This window comes from Cyrtonyx montezumae, unplaced genomic scaffold (assembly GCF_038088225.1).
Source record: "Cyrtonyx montezumae isolate F1298 unplaced genomic scaffold, pur_monq_1.0 scaffold_2, whole genome shotgun sequence".
Classification (NCBI taxonomy): domain Eukaryota; kingdom Metazoa; phylum Chordata; class Aves; order Galliformes; family Odontophoridae; genus Cyrtonyx; species Cyrtonyx montezumae.
Genome location: NW_027071936.1, coordinates 67,421,002 through 67,439,568, shown reverse-complemented (window position 1 = coordinate 67,439,568; position 18,567 = coordinate 67,421,002). Strand labels below are relative to the sequence as shown.

General features: G+C 48.4%; 2 protein-coding genes across 8 annotated transcripts in view; both read right to left on the bottom strand.

Annotated features, from left to right (window-relative positions):
• Positions 1-18,567, bottom strand: part of SFXN5 (sideroflexin 5) — a 377,058-nt gene that overhangs the window by 123,515 nt on the left and 234,976 nt on the right. The gene's annotated exons all lie outside the window — the stretch shown is intronic.
• The window catches only part of EXOC6B (exocyst complex component 6B), a 234,929-nt gene that overhangs the window by 89,993 nt on the left and 126,369 nt on the right, over positions 1-18,567 (bottom strand). For all 7 annotated transcript variants that reach the window (XM_065736004.1, XM_065736005.1, XM_065736007.1 and 4 more), the window contains 8 exons: positions 15,462-15,545; positions 15,261-15,307; positions 14,255-14,375; positions 11,285-11,356; positions 11,051-11,148; positions 10,784-10,889; positions 9,522-9,631; positions 3,560-3,671 (listed from right to left, as the gene is read on the bottom strand). In XM_065736004.1, the coding sequence (XP_065592076.1) occupies positions 3,560-3,671; positions 9,522-9,631; positions 10,784-10,889; positions 11,051-11,148; positions 11,285-11,356; positions 14,255-14,375; positions 15,261-15,307; positions 15,462-15,545 (750 nt within the window). The remainder of the gene's footprint in view (positions 1-3,559; positions 3,672-9,521; positions 9,632-10,783; positions 10,890-11,050; positions 11,149-11,284; positions 11,357-14,254; positions 14,376-15,260; positions 15,308-15,461; positions 15,546-18,567) is intronic.

Below are 18,567 nucleotides of genomic sequence, written 5' to 3'. Positions count from 1 at the left end.
AAGGCAAAAAGAAGGTATTCAGAATAGGCACTCAGAAAAGGCATTCAGAAAAGGTGCTCCTGAAGCCAGGGAGGTGCCAGGTTGGTGGGTGTCAGTTTCTGACAACTCCTGGCAGGGGAAGCTGATGCTGTACAAACACACGGAGCTTTGCTCCACACTCAGAGGCTCTCCTCCTTTAACAGCAAACTCATACAAAAGATCATTTTTTTTCGTGGAAGAAACAACAGCAGAAAAAAAAAGCATTTCCCATGACAGCCACTAATACCACTAAAGATTTTTTTTTCTGATGACTTTCCTATGCTCAGCTGTCAGTCAGCACTTGCTCCAACTGCAACAGGCTTACGCAGAAGCGCCATGTCAGACCACAGGTATTCTGGCTGCTAATGAACCTTAACGAACCTGCACTGTGAGTGACACTTCACAGCAGCACTGTAAGGCAGCCAACAAAGGAACCAAGGGCTCTGATTCTCCAGGGGAGATCTCACTCTGGCATCTTCCTGGTTATCACGGAATCACCAAGGTTGGAAAAGAGCTACAAGATCACTCCGTCCAACCATCCACCTGTCACCAATGGTTCTCCCTAAGGCATGCCCCTCAACACAACGTTGAAATGCTCCTTGAACACCTCCTGGACCACCTCATACACACCATTATCTGGGGTCTTCTTCATGCTGCCTTCTCAGTTCCCTTTGCACGGCACAGGATCGGGACATTAAAGGCAACAACAAAGAGAATGACTCTGCTGAAGTCAATCAATGCCAATGTTTCTAATCCAGAGCAAAACAATCCCAGCTTTGCCTTCAGGACAGCTGCCTTGGAAGCCAAACACATCACTAATTCCTTAAGCAGGTACCTTTCTTCTGTGCAGACCGCCGTGAATATGTTCAAGGTGTAACGTAAGCTGTAACAAAACCTTTCCAAACAACATCTAGCTCTGATATCGTGCCAAAACACTTCTCCTGCGGACACAGAAGGCATTACAACGCTCCAGACTGACATCACTTAATTGCTGGAGCATGGTGTGGTAGTCTGCAGTTACCTCTTCTGAAGGAATTATTTTGAAACACAAATCATTTGCTTCTGAATGAGATGGAAACAGGCAGCGCCCTGCCAGGCACAGCATTGTTTCTTTTCTCTTATTGCTTCTTTGATCCTTTCATGTTTAAGCACCAACTTGAGCGTTGCAGACACATAAATATTGAAGTAAAGCTGCAAAGATTGAGGCGCCCAACTCGTGTTTCGTGCCAGATCACATAAAAACGGGCAACAGCCTCAGACTGGGAGGCTCAGTTTGGATGGCAGGAACAAAAAGAGATCTTACAAACTGCCCACAGAAGCTGTGGGACCTGTGTTTTGGGAAAATGAAGTCAGGTAGAGAAAGCAAAGCTGAGGAGACCCAGATTGAGCAAAGGAGGTCCCTCCCAGCCAATGCTTCTGTGATTTCAGGCAGCATTCGCCTTCAAGAAATTGAACTGTGGTCTATTTGAATGCCTCCTGATTTGCACTCACTCCCCAAAAAAGCATTACACAGGAACCAGGAGGGCTTCTCATTTCTGAATTCCCTGGATTAATCCAGTTCTCCATTTCTCCCCTCTGCCAAGTGCTCATTGTGTGCCTTTCCCTGTGTCAGCTCTTATGTCACTACTGTGATGCATTTTCCTAATAGTTCCAAGCTAATGAATGATATTGGGTATTTCCAACTGTGAGATTCCTCCTAAACCTCATCACAATGCACTGACCCAGCCCTGCAGGTCCGAGTGCAAAAGCTGCATCTAATTTCTTGCAGTTCTGAACTCACAGCTTGGACAGTGGTCTTGGCACGAGCTTCTGCACCCTGTTGGATCTTCCTTCCTTCCCCTTCCTACTGTTCAGCGATGAAAATAAGGAGTACAACAATCCAAAAGGTTGGAACATGGCCTTGAACATCACCTTACCCACTGCGTGGAAGAAAGATATCAGAGCATCAAGCAACAGATGGCATTGCTTTGAATAAAAATTAAGCCTGGGAAATGATAGTTATGCAAGGTACTTAAATATCTCTGCAAGTCAATTTTGACACCAGGACCATGCTTTTACATGACGTGGGACTCTTCCAGGTGCCCTCTAACCCCGTGCTCCATGCAGTCACACCTACGTTTTGCCTCTTCTGAAGAAGGAAAGACTTGAGAAATTCTTCTGGGAAGCTCAGAAGAAAATTGGATGAACGGATTAACGGTCATGCAAAGAAAATCAGCGGGGGGGGAGGGGGGCAGGAAGATGCCCAGAATATTATTTTTCTTCAGTCAAATCAGGAAAAAAAAGCCGTAGAGAGAACGCAGGGAGAAGGTTAGTTGGTTGGCAAACGTAGGGAACAGGAGGGTGAAACTCTCCTAACAAGTATGAGACGTAGATTCAGAGATGAACATCAGCCTCCTGTTTAAAATAATACCTTTCTCTGGAGGAACTCATGCTACCTCAGCTTTCCTGCCCAAAACCCTCCTTGCCTGTGACACAGGTGAAGCTGCTCTCAGCCCAAAGAAAGGCACCATCTCATCACGTTGTGAGCGGCCAAAGGATCACTGCTGGGGGAAGGACAGTGCATTCCTCAGCACAGAGGGAGCCCTGGGAGGAGCAGGATGGAAGAGGAATTTGCCCCCGAGGAGCAGAGAGATTCCAGACTGTGAGATAAAGGTCTGAGGAAGCATCGTGTGCAAATGCAGACTGCCATAAATGCACTGAACTCCCACAAACTCACCCACACGGGGTATTTTCCAGTGTCCAGAGAACACTACACATTCCTATAGAGCAGTTAATTAAAGAACTGCAGCTGTACTAATACCTGCTCGTTTAATAACAGCACACAGAGGTCCAACTAAAGGCATTCTAGCTGGCTCGGGTACCACACATGTTCCCAAACAGTCGTGACTTACAAGCCTTGAACTTTTTTGGAAATCTGACTTTGTGCACAGGAAAAATGTCAACCTTGAAAAGCAAATGCCAGCACAGAGTTCAGACCGTACAAAATGTGCCATCGCCTTCAGATGGAGGGCAGCCCTCCACTCTCATGCATCTCTTCTCTGGCATGAAGCCACCCCAGCACTCCTTGAAACCCTCCCTCCTGCCTTCAACCCAGATAGAAAACACCCCCAAAAACTCAGACGAGGGGCAATGCTCACAACAGCAGAAAAAAAGCTTCACCCTTCACAGATGTGCGTGGGAACTTCTTCCCAGTGCAGTGACAGAGCACTGGAGCTGCACACAGAGGTGGTGGATCTCCTTCTCTGGAGATGTTCAAGGCCCACCTGGACACCTACCTGTGCAACCTGCTTGGCAGGGGGGTTGGACTCAATGATCTCTGGAGGTCCCTTCCAACCCCTACAGTTCTGTGTGATTTTTCCATACACATAAAGCCATTCTTGCTTCGTACAGCAACGCCGCGTGGTTCCTTTCTCATTTCCCAACCAAATATTTGGCAGGAATGAGCCAAAGCAGCATCTCTACGAGGTGCAGCCACGAGCCCCAAGGGACCAAACCCCACTTTGGTGCCCTGCCCTGGAAATTGTTCACAGTGCAGTCTCACCTCTGTCAGCCCCACGTTTTTCCTCTTGATGACGTTCTGTAAGCAGTTGCTCAGTGTCCGGGTCAGCAGCAGGTTTGTCGATTTCCTGATCATATCATCCACTTCTGTGGAGCTGGAAAGCAGAATTTCGAGAGACATTTGCAAAGTGCTTTATCTCTAGGCAAAAATAATAATAATAAAGCTACATGGAGCCATCATCACTCGGGTCTCCTTCTGTGGCTCATGCTTGATCACCTGAGTGCTGCCTAGAGCTGCTGACATGGAAATACGTATTGCAATTCCAACATTTTTGGCCTTTTCATGCACGCAAACGTTGGCAAACCTACATCCTCGTGCCTCTCCTCTTAGAGGGGGCCAACCCAGCACAGGGCAGGGGTCACCCACACCATTCTCACCGATGCACTGAGCCCTGCACAACAGAGCAGGAATTCTGCACACCCAGATCAAATCAAAGACCTGAAAAATCGCTTGGCCTTTTTTTTTGTGTTTTTTTCTTTTCCCTCTCTCTCTCTTTTTAGTAAATGAGATTCTAACACGTCCGTGGCCTTTGCCAGATGACTGCAAGCTCAGTATTGCTCAAGCCAAGGGGGGAGTGGAGGGGGGGGGGGGGTTGGCTTTCTGCTTTTGGCTGCAGGGCCGCCCCGCTGTGCCCTTCCATCAGCGCATGCCAGCAAGGTGCAACCTCTGCTTCTTGCAGCAGGGCCTGGAAGCCAGCCCTGTCACCGGCACCTTTGATCTGTTGTTGGCCCTGCATTAGCCCTGACACGACGGGGCTTTATCTCTGGCAGCGCAGTGACAGGCAGCTGATGGCAGAGAAAATTTCAAACTGCAAGGTTGAGAAACATTAATAACTTTCAGGCTCCTGGTAAATCAACCCCGTGACCTTTTGCTCCTTATCCTGTTTTACCTGACAAATGGGCCAGATTACAAAGCAGGGATCGACAGGGGAAACAAAAGCAAGGCTTGCAGTGCCCGCAGCGCTGCTGCACAGCTCGGGGCACTGCTACCGAGGTGCCCAGAGAGAGGGGTCAGGCGTTGCCATCCTCTGCCCAGCACACACCTGGGAATTTCTCTATGGTAAATGTCAGAGCAGGCACACAGAGCCCACCCTGGGTACCTGGAATTGGACAAGCAAGACTGAAAGCTCTCCCAGACCCTCTCATTCTTCCTGAACACTTAGTGCACACGCATCAGTTCAGGTTGGGGGATGAGCTGCTGGAAAGGAGCTCTGCAGAGAACAACCTGGTTGACCAGTGGTTGACCAACAGTTGACTAACGGTTGACCACATGGTGACTGTGAGCCAGAAGGGTGCTCTGATGGCCAAGACCTGTGGGACCGTAGGCTGTATGGCACAGAGCGTGGCCAGCAGGGCAAGGGAGGTGCTCCTCCTCTGTGCTCTGCCCTGGGGAGGGCACATCTGGAGCACTGTACCCACTGCTGGACTCCCCTGTTCAAGGTAGACTGGGAACTGCTGGGAGAGCCCAGTGGAGGGCTGCAGAGATGGTGGGAGCCTGGAGCATCTCCAGAAGGGGACAGGATGAATGCCCTGGGGCTGTTCATCTGGAGAAGAGAAGGCTGAGAAGGATCTGAGCAGTGCTGTTTGATATCTGAAAGGTGGGGGGCAGGAGGATGTGGCTGGGCTCTGTTTGGTGGTGCCCAGCACCAGGACAAGGGGCACTGGACACAAACTGGAGCCCAGGGAGTTTCACCTGAACGAGGCAGGAATGTTTTCTTGACTTGAAGGCTGACAGAGCCCTGACACAAGCTCTGAATATCTCTGGGGATATTCAAAACTAACCTGGATGCCTTCCTGTGCAACCTACTGCAGGGAACTGCTTCAGGGGGATCTCCGGAGGTCCCTTTCAACCCCTCTGAGTCTGTGAAGCAGTCTTCAGGAATCAGAATTGCATGGAAAGCCCTGAGGTCCCCAGGAGAAGTGGAGATCACTACTCCCTGTGCGTGTCACTGAGTCGAGCTGCTCTCCTGTCCCAGCCAGCTGAAAGCTGTGTCTTGCTACAGCTTTCCCAAGGAAGAGCCCAGCTGCACAACTCCCCATACACATGGTGGCTGCTCGCCACGTTGAGCTCACCAGCAGCTTTCTGTAACATTGCCCTTTCCCTGAGGTTGAAAAGTCAGCATTTCTGGGCTGTGCTCCTGCTGACCTCCATCCCCTTCCCAGCTGGATGCAAGAACAGAACCAGCAGCTCAGCAGGATCCTGATAATCTAACTGCAATGCCACCAGCCAAAGTCTCAGCGTTGGTCTCTTCTGGGTCATTGCTATTGATCCCTGGGAGTTTCTTTTGTGTGGATACACCTCCTGTGCTGTGATGATCAGGGCGAACCCATGTCATGTCTCACATCCCCGGGCTCCTCCTGGCAGGGCTGGAATGTCAGCTCCATGATGACGTTTCAAAAGCGTGGAATGAAATGTGGAGGGAAGAGAAACTGGCCACTGAGTCTTACTGTGCTGATGGCTCTCAAAGAAGGTTTTACTTCAAGAAAACAAAAAAGAAAAAGCAAAACCCCAGCACACGCAAGCACAGGCTTCCCATCATCCCCCAGGAAGGACCAGACTGTCCCCAGTCCTCTCCACCAGACAATAGCACGGATAAATATAGCAAGAACAATTAAACCCAATGCTGTGATGGTCCACAGATGGCAAAGAAAGCACCATGGTGGCACGAGGGGACTTCGTGGCATGGGGGGAGTTGATTGCTGCTGCCAGCAGAGTGTGGGAACCATGAGATGGACAGCAACAAGGGCTGGAGCCATGCTCAGAAAGGGCAAAAAAATAAATGGTGCACGGAGTAAATGGCACATGAAGCTGTGCCTCCACCAGCACTGGGTGCCCTTGGGGATGCGTAAGGGAAGATCATGAAATCATGGATTCACTGAGCCCATCCCTGAGGATTTTGGAAGCGCAGGAGGCCGAGAGTGGAGCACAGTGGTGATGTGGTAGATGGAAAATGAGCACTTCTGGACATGATGTCAGCTTTTCTCCCCCAAAACAACCCAACTAGGGTTGTGCTGTACAAGCTTGCTTTTTGAATTCAGCCATCAATCTGTTATTAGGGCACCGAAATCCAACAAGGCCAGGGCTGGCTGTGTGCACTGCCCGTGACATTCACACTGCTGGTCTCTGCCCTGTGCTGCCAGCCCTGGGCGTCCCATCCTTCCCTGCAGGGTCACCAAACGCTGTGCTGGTTCCAGTGGGAACTTCACCAGTGGGAATCACAGTGACGTTTCATCCACGAGAGCCTCCATGACATGAGCAAGTCGTGCTTCATAATGCTCAGCACTCCCACACAGTGTTTACCTCTTCAAAGCACTCCTAACCAAGTTTTTTCTGAACTCAAGTGCTGTATCCAAAGGCACCCTGCTATTATTTGTTAGCTGGCCATGTAGGCTAGAAATAAAGCTGAAATGATAGTTACATGTCGGGTAAAGCAGCCAGGTGAGCCCTGCAGTTGGGTGCAAGCAGAGCACAAGGACTTGTGAAGTTGGACTTGATGATCTTGAAAGTCTTTTCCATCCTGAGCAGTTGTATGATTCTCTTTCCCACGAGGTTCACACACCATGAAAGCAAAGCAGGAGTGCTCCTTGGAAGAAGTCTGATTCTGAGTAGGATGTGACCAGGAGCAGCAGGGCCACAAAGAAGAGTCAATGAGCACTGGGTGCTACACATCCCTTGTCCAGCACCTCCAAGTTGAACCAATGTGCAGCAGAAGCTCGCCCAAAAATGCTGCTGATTTAGGCCTTCAAGGCTCTTATTTTTTATTATTAATAATAATTTTGTTACCTAAATTATTTGCAGCACTTTAAATCATTGTACCCAAAGCCCTTTCAGGATCGCTGCTTTGCTTGGGAAAAAAAAACAACCCAAGTCCTGGTGGATCAGAGCTGCCATGTCCCACTTCTCTGTTCTGCTCCCCACTGTTTTCCAAAGATATTCCCTATCTTTAAAATGGGAAATTCCACCGGAATGGGTGGAAGCCTTCCAGTGAGTGGATGCTTTTAAAGAGTCTCCTCAATGAGATCGTGTACACGCTTTTTTGTTGGCTTTTTTTTTTCTTTCCAAAGGGAGAAATGCTGAATGCATAAAGGAGGTTTTCTTTCTCCTAATCAAATTAATAGAGCCAAACCAAAAGAATTTGCAACCCCTGTAAATGCACGGTGAGCTCCACGTTCTCCTCAAATACTTTAAAAAGCAAAACAACTTTCACAAGCATATCAACATAAAGGAGTCTGCTCCCGTCCAACAAATACAAGGAGCTGGTTTAAAATAATAATTAGAAAAAATACAAGCTATGTTTTCTGCCACGGGCTCTGTTCTTCAGGAAAAGACTGCGGAGCGTTTAAGCAAACTGTCTGGGTTAGTGACAGCTGATGTCCCATATCCCATAGCAGTAGTCATGACCTTCAGGCCCCCCGTGACTGACGGGCTGACCCCAATCACTCCAGGGTGCAAGGTAAATGACAACCAAAGACGAACAAGAAAGAGAAGAGAAAGAAAACTTGCTGCTGGCTTTGTAGCCAAGCTTCCTAATAAAACCTAATTCAAGCTGTCAGGGTGAAATGAAGAAAGTGTCAACAGGGGTTTTCAGAGAAATATTCCAAATGTTTGGCTAGAAAGTCCAAGAGAGCTCGGCTCCCCTCCCCCAGCCCCAAACCACTCCTCAAAAAAGGGCTGGAAAATCCAATGTCGAAAGGAATTTTAATAACTTGTCCGGGGGGACCCCGAGGAGGGGCCCCAGGGAGCGCTTTTCTTCCATTCCCTGACAAACCCAATCGTCTCCGTAATGGTGAAGAGCACAAAAGTCACGAGGGAAGTGCCAGCGGAGGGGTTCGGTGAAACCAGCATCCGTGTGAAATAGGACCATCCCGCCGGCCGTAGAAACAGAGCCATTTAGTGGTGACCTGCAGGTTAAGAGCCTTGGGAGGCACCAAAGAGAGCAACCTGCCACCAGTGAAAGGCTGAGGCTGAAGACGAGGAGGGGGAGAAACATCCCACGCCTGCACACCAGTCACTGGCTGCCACATCCTGCTCTCAAAATTACCATCCCTCTCACAAAGAACCCGGTGTAGCCACCCTAACATCTGGTGAGACCCCAAAACACTGCCTGAGCCTCGCGTTAGCACAGGGGCCACCCACAGCTAGGACACAGAGTTACCCAGGGAGATGAAACCCTGTGTACAGTCCCAGATTTTGCACTGAGAACGCTAGGAACAAGTGAAGAGGTCCTTCTGCTCTTCTGATGCTTCTGCCAAGGTAAAACCTCCCACTGGGTGCAAAATGAAAGCAATTCCTGGCTAATAAAGCTGTCTTCCACTTCAGCACTCACACACCAGCCCAGGATCTAGGAGCTTAGGGATGGAGAAAGGATGGTAAACACAAATCACAGAATATTTCTGAGGTTTTTATATATATATATACACAAATAAATCAGATTATTTGTATATATTCTCTGTGAGAAATAAACATACATATAAATAAACCCCTAAACCAGAAGCCAGAACTCAATACCACGCAGGGTAAAATCAATTTTCTGGCCAACACAACGTGGGGAAGCTGTGTAGCCATTACTACCAGGCACTGACCTACCTTTCTTGGAAAGCCCAGATCCATCCAATTACCATCATCTCTTCCTCCCCTTTTACACACCTAGCAAGGCACTGGGCTCTTTTTCCCTAAGTAAGGGAGATATTTGGAAGACTTGGCCAGCCCTCTGTACATAAAGAAGGTCAGTGCTCCAAGGGGACCTGCAGCCACCTCCATCCTGGACACAGCTGAGTGGCATGGAAGGTTGAGAACTCATCTTTTAACCACACTGAGATACTTCAATGCCAACGAAACTTCTTTATTGGGGGCTCAACTCGATGATATCTAGAGGTCCCTTCCAACCCCTACAATTCTGTGTGATTTTGGGATTATCAAGGACAGTAACGCAATCATCTCATACCTCAAATGAAGGTCTTCTGAAAACTTCAGGCAGGCGTAGATGAATTCCTTGATCTGATTGTAAACTTTAGGCACAAACTCAGAAAAGGGGAACTTCTTTGGAAACGGTTGCTGTAAAGTACAGGAGAGAACTGAAGTCAAAAAGTAGATCACCAAGAGGGAGAATCACTCTCACAGCCAGCCCAGAGTGACGACTGCTTTCCAGTAACGTGTTCCAAGCAGCCAAATTAATTCTAATATTTAGCTAAGTCCAGCAATGAAACAACAAGCCAGCATTTATTGTATATTATATAAACATTTCAGCCAAGTGAAAGACCAGATAATCACTTACAAATGGCACATGGGTGCATAAGGGATTTGGAGTCTGAAACAGGCTGGAAGGAGACTTGTAGCTGGAAGGGAACAGGCAGCACAAAGCGATTCTTATTCTCTCTCTCCCAACTCCCTCATTCATATGAACCCTGTCAGAGGACTCCTTTGCTTTTACTGCCCACCATGCACAGGCAGTTTGCTTGGTCACCTCCCCAGCTCCTGCACGAGGTGAGCACTTGCTTACAGCACAAAAGCCAAGAGGAAACAGATGTCCTTCCCCCCACAAACCAAATCTTCCTTAGCTCGCCCTCACCCATAGCACAGACGTGGCTGGGAGGTGCAGAGCACAACAGTAAAACCTGGACCCTGCGATACAGTCTTAGGGAAGGACACAGGCTCTCTGAAATCACTTGACTTGGACCAAAAACCCTCCCAGCCATAATTAAGTTCGCCAGGCTTGGAGCTCGCTGGCTGCCAGATGTGGAGCACAAGGCCAAGCGTGCTTTTAAGGGACACTGCCTAGGTCAGATCTGGCTACACTCTTAGGTTCTGCGTGCACGTGCTTTTATAAAAGCCAAGATATACCACTTCCTTCTTTTTGTTGTTCTTTATGTCTTTTTTTTCAGTTAGTACTAGATGAAAACAAGTTAAACTTGACACCAGTTCATAAAATGGGAATTAAAATAGCAATGGAAGGAGATAGTTTCATCTCTCTCCCTTCTACTGCAAGTGATGCTGAACTGCAATAGCACATCGTGCTCTGAAAACAAAACTGAGGAGGTACTCCTCATCCATGCCAGGAGAAGTTCAGCACACTGAAAGTCTATTTACTCTTTTCTCTTTTTGTCTGGTCTTGTTGTGACTTTCTCATCTGTATTTCTCAGTGCCAGTAACAAAGGTGTGGGGTTTTAGTGTGCTGGGTGACACGTGGTGCCAGTCAATTCACGTTACCTTTTCAAGTTCGGCGTCCTGGAATGGGAACTGTCCAACTATTTTCTTGTAAACCTCTTCATTTGTCACTGGGATGGGACTGTAGTTATCTGAATCGAGTATATTTCTAGAAAGGAGGAAAGAAAGAAAGCTACAGCTGGGAGGGGGTCGTAAGGTCTCTTCTGTGCTGTGATTCTATGCCTCTATGGTTCAAGTAAGACTTTTATTCCTCGGCTGAAAGGACTTTGTAAGGAATCTCATTGTGATTTTTCTAAAAGAGCTTCTCACCTGAAAACTCCCGACCATTTCTTCAGCAGCGTTTCACTGTACTGGTCTTGGATCTCCAACAACATGTCAAAGAGCTGGTTCACTGGGAAGCCGTATCCCTGCCACGAGTGGAGGAACAGAGCAACGACATCAGCTAACGAGCTGCCTCTGAGCAGCATTTGTTGAGTTTAGGGAGCTTGCATGCAAATTCTCACTGCAAACACACCCAGTGGCCAACAGACAACAGACACCTACCTGGAGTGTATCTGCAAAGAGGACGATGAGGTTCTTCAAGTCTAACACCAGGCTTGGGTCCGAGCAATACGACTGCAAAGAAGGGATCATTAAAACACATTTTAAAGCACAGCATGAGGGAAAACACTGTCCTCAGCCCTCCTGCCTTATCACTCGAGTGATAATACATAGGCACGCCGTGCAGCCCTGGGATCAGTGGTGTTTATCACACAGCCCATGCTTTAAGGGCTCGCAGGGCACGGGAAGGCACGCTGATAAGGGTATCTCTCCTGGTAGCACATGGCTCTTGGGGCTCTCCGTGATGAATAAGGATTTCAGTTGCTCTCCAGATACCTGAAGTGTTTCTAAGATTACCCAGGAGCTGCTGGGGAAGCAAGAGGAGATGAAGGGAATCAGAGCATCGCCATGGCAAGAAGACAGCAGAGCCCCTCATGTAATATTTAGTGTGCTGTGCCTAATGGTAATGAAGCACTGCAGCAAGGCATCCCCGAGCCCCACGCCAAGGCTGCACTGCTAAGTGGAAGGTTCAGGCTGAGGAAAAACACACTGTGTGCCTTTTAGCAACATAATGGTCAGAACTACAACAGATGTATGTATTTATTGTGGGTCAGGGCACTGCCTGAGGCTCCGAAGACACGACTGCACCTCGTGACAGCCCTGAGCATCACCCCAGGGACACCCAGCATCACCCACACGAGCCTCAACCTATGTGTACACCAGCAGAAAACCTCAGCTCTGCTGAAATATGTAACATTTCAGACAGACTCTTACCAAATATAGAATCAGTGATCATATGCTGGGGAAAGAAAAAAAAAAAGAGACTGAGATTTAAAGCTCACTGGAAACTCAAGGAGGAACAGCTCCATTAATCAATGGGGAAGACTGGAAGAGACGCATTTTCCATTTTGCTCTCCAAAAAGAAAGTCAGAAAGAAAGATAATGCCCTGAAGCTATCAGAAATGATAAAAGATGTCCTGATCTACAGAAAGGAAGAAAATCCAGGCGTTACTTTTGGCTGAATGGGAAGAACTGGAACAGCCTCAACCTGTCCAAAAACCTTCCAGCAAGTCCCACTAGCAACACGGGACGCACAGCACTGATCTCTAAACATTACAGGATCATAGGATTACCTGGGTTGAAAAGGACCTCAAATATCATCTCGTTTCAACCCCTCTGCCATGGGCAGGGTCACCAACCACTAGAGCAGGCTGCCTAGAGCCACATCCAGCCCTTCCTTGAATGCCTCCAGGGATGGGGCATCCACAACCTCTCTGGGCAACCTGTTCCAGTGCGTCACCACCCTCTGAGTGAAAAACTTCCTCCTGACATCCAACCTAAATCTCTCCTGTCTTTGTTTAAAACCATTCCCCCTCATCTTATCACTATCAATCCATGTCAGCAGTCATTCCCCCTCCTGTTTATGTGCTCCCTTCAAGTCCTGGAGGGCCACGATGAAGCCTCCCAGGAGCCTTCTCTTCTCCAAGTTAAACAAGCCCAGTTTCCTCCACCTTGCCTCATAGGAGAGGTGCTCCAGCCCTCTGATCATCCTCGTGGCCCTCCTTTGTTCCAAGAGTTCTGTGTCTTTCTTATTCAGATGACAGAGTAGACCACAGTAACAGCATTAAGAAACTGTGGCAAATTTCTTGATTACTGAAACAAACTCCCGGCAGGCACTTCCTGCAGTAAGTTTGGCAGCACCTATGTCTGCTGGTTATGGTGGTAAAAGTGGTGAACAGATCGTGCACATCCAGCAATATGAAAAGGGATGTGGGGAAAGTCACTGAAGATTCTTCTTTCAAGCATCATTTTATCCATCCCATAAACCAATAGTGCGGCTCTTCAGCAAGCTATGAAACACCAAAACAACTCAAGTGCTCCCAGCTGAGACACTGCAGTATTATATCAGGTCATGCAAAACTAGAGAAACAAACTATTCTTTTTTTTCCAAACTTCTTTCAGCACGAAAGAGGAAGGAACATAGTTTTCACCTTTCCAAGCACAAACCATTCACCGTTTGATAGCAGCTCATTCACTGCCCTTCATTTTAAGGGGACACCAGACAGGATCGTAGTGCCAAATAACGGAGGCTTTTTTCTCCAGTTCTCCAGGACAACCCGACTCCCTCTGCTGGTGCTTTTCAAAATTGATGAGCCAAGCAATGGAAAACACTGCAGCGCTGTTTTCTCGTTTTCAGCCTCCCCAGGTATTGCAAGTTTGGTACAGGGAAAAACAGTGCAACAAGAAGCAAATGAACCAAAAGAACCATAAGAGCGTGGCCAGCAGGTCGAGGGAGGTGAACCTTCCCCTCTGCTCTGCCCTGGTGAGGCTTCACCTGGAGCACTGAGTCCAGTTCTGGGCAACCCAGTACAAAACAGACAGGGATCTGCTGGAAGGAGTCCAATGGAGGGCTACAAAGATGATAAAGGGCGAGGAACAGCTCCTGCATGAGGAAAGGCTGAAAGAGCTGGGGCTGTTCAGCCTTGAGAAGAGAAGGCTCAGAGGGGATCTGATCCACCTCTATCAATATCTGAGGAGCAAAGGGACGAGGCCGGACTCCTCTCAGCAGTGTGTGGCCATAGGATGAGGGGAAGTGGCCACAAACTGAAGCATAGGAAGCCGTGCACCAATGTGTGTGGGAACTCCTCCCCAGTGCAGTGACAGAGCACTGGAGCTGCACACAGAGGTGGTGGATCTCCTCTGCAGACGTTCAGGACCCACCTGGACACCGAGCTGTGCACCCTGGGCTGGGAGCTGCTTTACAGTGGGGTTGGACTCAATGATCTCTGGAGGTCCCTTCCAACCCCTACAGTTCTGTGTTTCTGTGAGCTGAAGAAATCTTTTAGAGGAATTGCAGCGTGTTCCCTCTGCTGCTTAAAAAAGTCAAAACAGAGCAGTGCTGTGACAGCCAGTGTTTCCAGCACGTCAAACCAAACTCAAGCAACAGCTGAGAAACCCGAGGCTTTTACTTACTGAGTGTGTCCTTAGTGCTGCAATAGTTTTTGATAACGCCATCTCCCACAGCTCATCAATGTAGGCTCTATTTACCAAGCCCTGCGTCGTATGCAAGATGTGATCCTCCACTACAAAAAACCTGGATGGAGAGGAGAAAATTATCAATAGTCGTGGGTTTCAAGGCATCAAAAGATGTGAGGGACATGCAGAGATGGCACGTGCACACAGCAAGCACGGATCTGCAGCATCTGTCCCAAATACGGCTAAGGATAGGTACTTTCTTTGCCTATTTTTTAACAGGACAGTGTTTCCTACGATGCCATGCTGCTTTATAGCTGTGAGCCAAAAGCCAGCTGCTCCCAGTAATGCACCTCTGTGCACACACAAAGGCAGAGCTTCCCCACCCCGTTACTTGAACACCAACTGCTGATTGAACTCTGCCCCAGCCAGCAGCAATGGCCTTACAATTGGTTAACTGCAGGGAGAACACTTTAACTGCAGGGAAAACACTCTGCTGCTCACTACCCCATGCTCTCAGCACCATTTAGAGGCAATCAGTTCACTCCAGTCCTCATTTATCAAATGGACTGGTCCAAAAGCAGCAGCACGTTTCAGGGGGCAAGTGTCCCAAAACAACAACACTTGAAACAGTAATGAGCAAAACCTCCGTTATATTTTGTAGGGAAAATCCAGCCCAGGAGCCCCAAGCTGGGTTGGGAGGTCAGCAACACACTGAACTCACCTCCTTTAGCAAGACAAGAATCAAATAATTGCCAAATATTAATGAATCATTAAGGCAGAGGGCCTATTCACCTCATTAACTGGGCAAGTAGGTGGTGCTACCAGAGCTAGCGGGTTCTTATGGATGCATGCAGCAAAGTTCATCAAGTTTTCTCCTGGTTTGTCTCCTTTTGAAGGACAGTCAAAAAAAGAGCAACGCTCCCTCCTCTCTCCTCCCTTCTGGGCTCCTCACAAACACAGCATGCACACATTTAGCAAGCACCTATATAAAAAGTACACCTACCCTACAATTTGGTTGAAGTATTTCCTGTAGCCATCCAAAGTCTCATGCTGCAACAGAGGAGAAGTGAGCAGAGATTAAAATAAAGGAGAGCAAAAATGGGAAAGAAAGAAGAGACCACCCATGAGGCACAGTGTGCACGGGGACAACCCTGGGCTGCTTCATCAGGAGGGACCCTGAGCACCACCCAAGGCATGGCCATACCATATTGGAAGGAGGCTGCAGCACCAGCCGGGCTTGTTTTCTTCTCTGTTTCCTGTAGTAGTTCTCAAAGGTTTCTCGGGCACCCTGGAAAGCAGAGAGGATGAATTCAAGTAAGCAGCCTTTGCTTTAATCATTCAGTTGCATCCATCAAGCACGCAAAGCACGCTTTCCTCCAGCATACCTGCACAATTCAATCCGAGTACCTAATGAAGGCCAATTATACTCCGAACACTAAGTGGAATATACCCAAATACAGGTCCAAGTGCACCTGAGTCAGACTAAATGACCTTTCAGGGTCCCTTCCAACTCAGATCTATGATCCTGTTGGACAAACATCTGTTCTACCTAACGGTAGGGACAGTGAGACAAACAGATTTCTAGTGTTGAACATCAAGAGGGGTCCAGCAATGCCAAAAGGAGCAGCAGATATTCTTGCACTGATTCTCAGTGATGCAAAGCCACAAACATCAGAGAGTTTAAGGAAAACATGTTTGGGTGGGTAATACCTGTTTGATCAGACTGGCCGCTTCAGTAGGAAAAAATAAAGGAGTCTCTGAGCTCATTCTCACCCTTCACTGCCATGCCTCACCCACCATGAGGTCTGAGCCTCTAGATGAGAGCCAGCTGCTCCCAAAACCCAAGCTCATGGGTTTCTCCTCCATGAGCATCACCCACGCGTGGCAGGCATGGCAGAGGGGACAAGGTGCTGGTGGTTGAGGCCATGCCTTTGCAGGGGTTTGGTTTTACCATAAGCTACATCTGAGCAGCCCACCCAGGTGGGGCAACGCAGCCACACGGATCCTCAGATGCCATCTACCTGCTGAGCCCTCCAGGTCCCCCGGGCTATGTAAAACCTTGCTGGTTTCTCCCTGCCTGTTTCTCCCTCCCCCACGCCCGTCCTGTTTTATGTCTGAAATTGGATTATACACATTTCAGAGAAGGGACAGGGCCTTGCTTTGAACTGGTAAGAGACCAAATCTCATTTGGAATTCACAAAACAAACAAGATGTAACAACAAATATCACCTGCCTGAGAAAGGCACCAGGCACCGACCTCGTCTACCAAGAAAACAAAGAAATAAAAGAAGAAAACCTGATGCTAACTTCATGATGCTCCAGCTACTCCATCGTTACATGACGACGCTGCCTTAGGAAGGCCTCAGCAAAGGGCACTTGGGCAATTTCTGTTTCTTCTACATGTCTTGCCTTCTACATTTCTTCTACTCAGTGATCCTTATGGGTCTCTTTCAACTTTGGGCTGTTCTATGACTCTACCAGAGCTCAAGCCCCTGTGCTGTGCTGCTGCTCTGAGTTTGGCAGTGCAATAGGAGAACCAGATTCTTCCATATTCCCACTCAACCGTTGCTAGGATCAGACTTTAGACACCCATTAAACCTTGCTTTGCTTCATTTCTCAAAACCTACACAAGTGGAAGAAGAGCCCGAGTATCTCTGCCCTGAACGTGGCAGCTGCTCATCTCCAGCAGCGCTGCTGGGATTGGGAGTGAAGCTGCTCGCTAACAACACAGCCTGCTACCAATGAGTCTGTGATGCAAACTCCTTAACTGAAGGCTTCCCCCCCCGTCTCATCCCTATTAAATTGCTGCTGGGCCCCACTGAAGGCAGAAGCCCCAAAGGACCGACCCCCGAGAGCGGCTTTACGCAACGTCCCATGGAAGTCAGCAGGTAATTAATTCCCCATTAGTGAATGCACAGAAGCTGCCATCTCCGGAGCCACGCGGGACCTCAGGGACCTCGTGGAAGTCATTAAAGCAGTTCACCTCCCAAAGGCTGGTCTGAAACCAATCAGCTCTTTTAATACCAGATTTTGATCGCTTCCAGGACTATGCCGCAGCATCTCGTGCCAGCTGAATTTGCCTCCCCTCCAACTGAGCTTTCTGATGGCACCGAGAGGGTTTGCTCTCTGCTTCCCTCACCCTCCTCATGCACTTCTTCAAGAAGGAAAGGCCAAGAGGTGTCCCCTCACCCTGCTCCCTCTTGGGGTCTCCCTCCCGCTGCCCTCTGTCCCATCCTCTGCCTGCCCACCTCATTGCAGAGCTTCTCCACGTGGTGTGACCGCCTCCCAGAGCTCACCACGCAGATGCCACCAGGCTGTGAAGACAACACGTGTCCCCTTGGCCAGGAGCTGAAACCATCAACCCCATTGTTCGGCTCCACTGAGGAGACTTTGTGAAAATTGCTTGTATTCCTGTATTTCTGGTGGCTTGAGGAATCAAGGTTGGAGAAGACCACTAAGATCATCAGGTCCAAACTGCTGACCCACTAATCACGTCTCATGAAGCACGTGAACCAATTTTATCATAATGTTCTCAGGGCATTAAGCTAATTTGGGTTGCACTTTAACTGGAAAACCTTTCCATTTTTCTCCAGCAAGAGGGACCTGAGCTGGGCTGGAGATCCCATACAAAGGCCCAGCTATAAACCTGCCCCATGCCTTGGAGGGCCCCTTCAGCCCCACACGGTGCCTGGAAGCTCTGAACGTCAGATCCTCCTGGTCCCAACCCAGCACATGGCTTTAACTTCAGCAGACGAGAAGGAACAGCAAAGATGTTCGAAAGCATTCCCAAAAATATGTAGGCCATATTCACATTTTAACGGTTTCTCTAAAATTTACGGCCTCCAGACCTGCCAATTTGACCAAAACCATCTCCCTCCTGACGTACTGTTCCCTGTATTTTCCTTCTCGAGCCTTTCTTGAATGGCCCAAGAATTACAGACCCTCTCATGAGAGGCCATTCCAAAGAAAAACTTCTCCTCCCCCTTCCCAAAAAAAAGAAACTCTCCCGACACTATTCACATTTTTCTTATGCACTATTTCATCCCTTTCTCTTAAGTGCATTCCTTCATCATCCCCCCAGACCGTTTCATCGCTCATGCATTATATTCTCTTAAGAATGGGAAGTCTTTCTTCCCCTTGGTGGCAGTTTTAGTTAGACCACCCAGTTTCCCACACTTGACCTACTTAGGACTACACAACTTATCACGTCTTCAGATAATATTATTCTTCTCTGTGCTCTATTTTTAATATCATTTTCCTCTGGGTAAGAAAAAGAAATCATAATAATAAAAGAAAACACAGCAAAAACA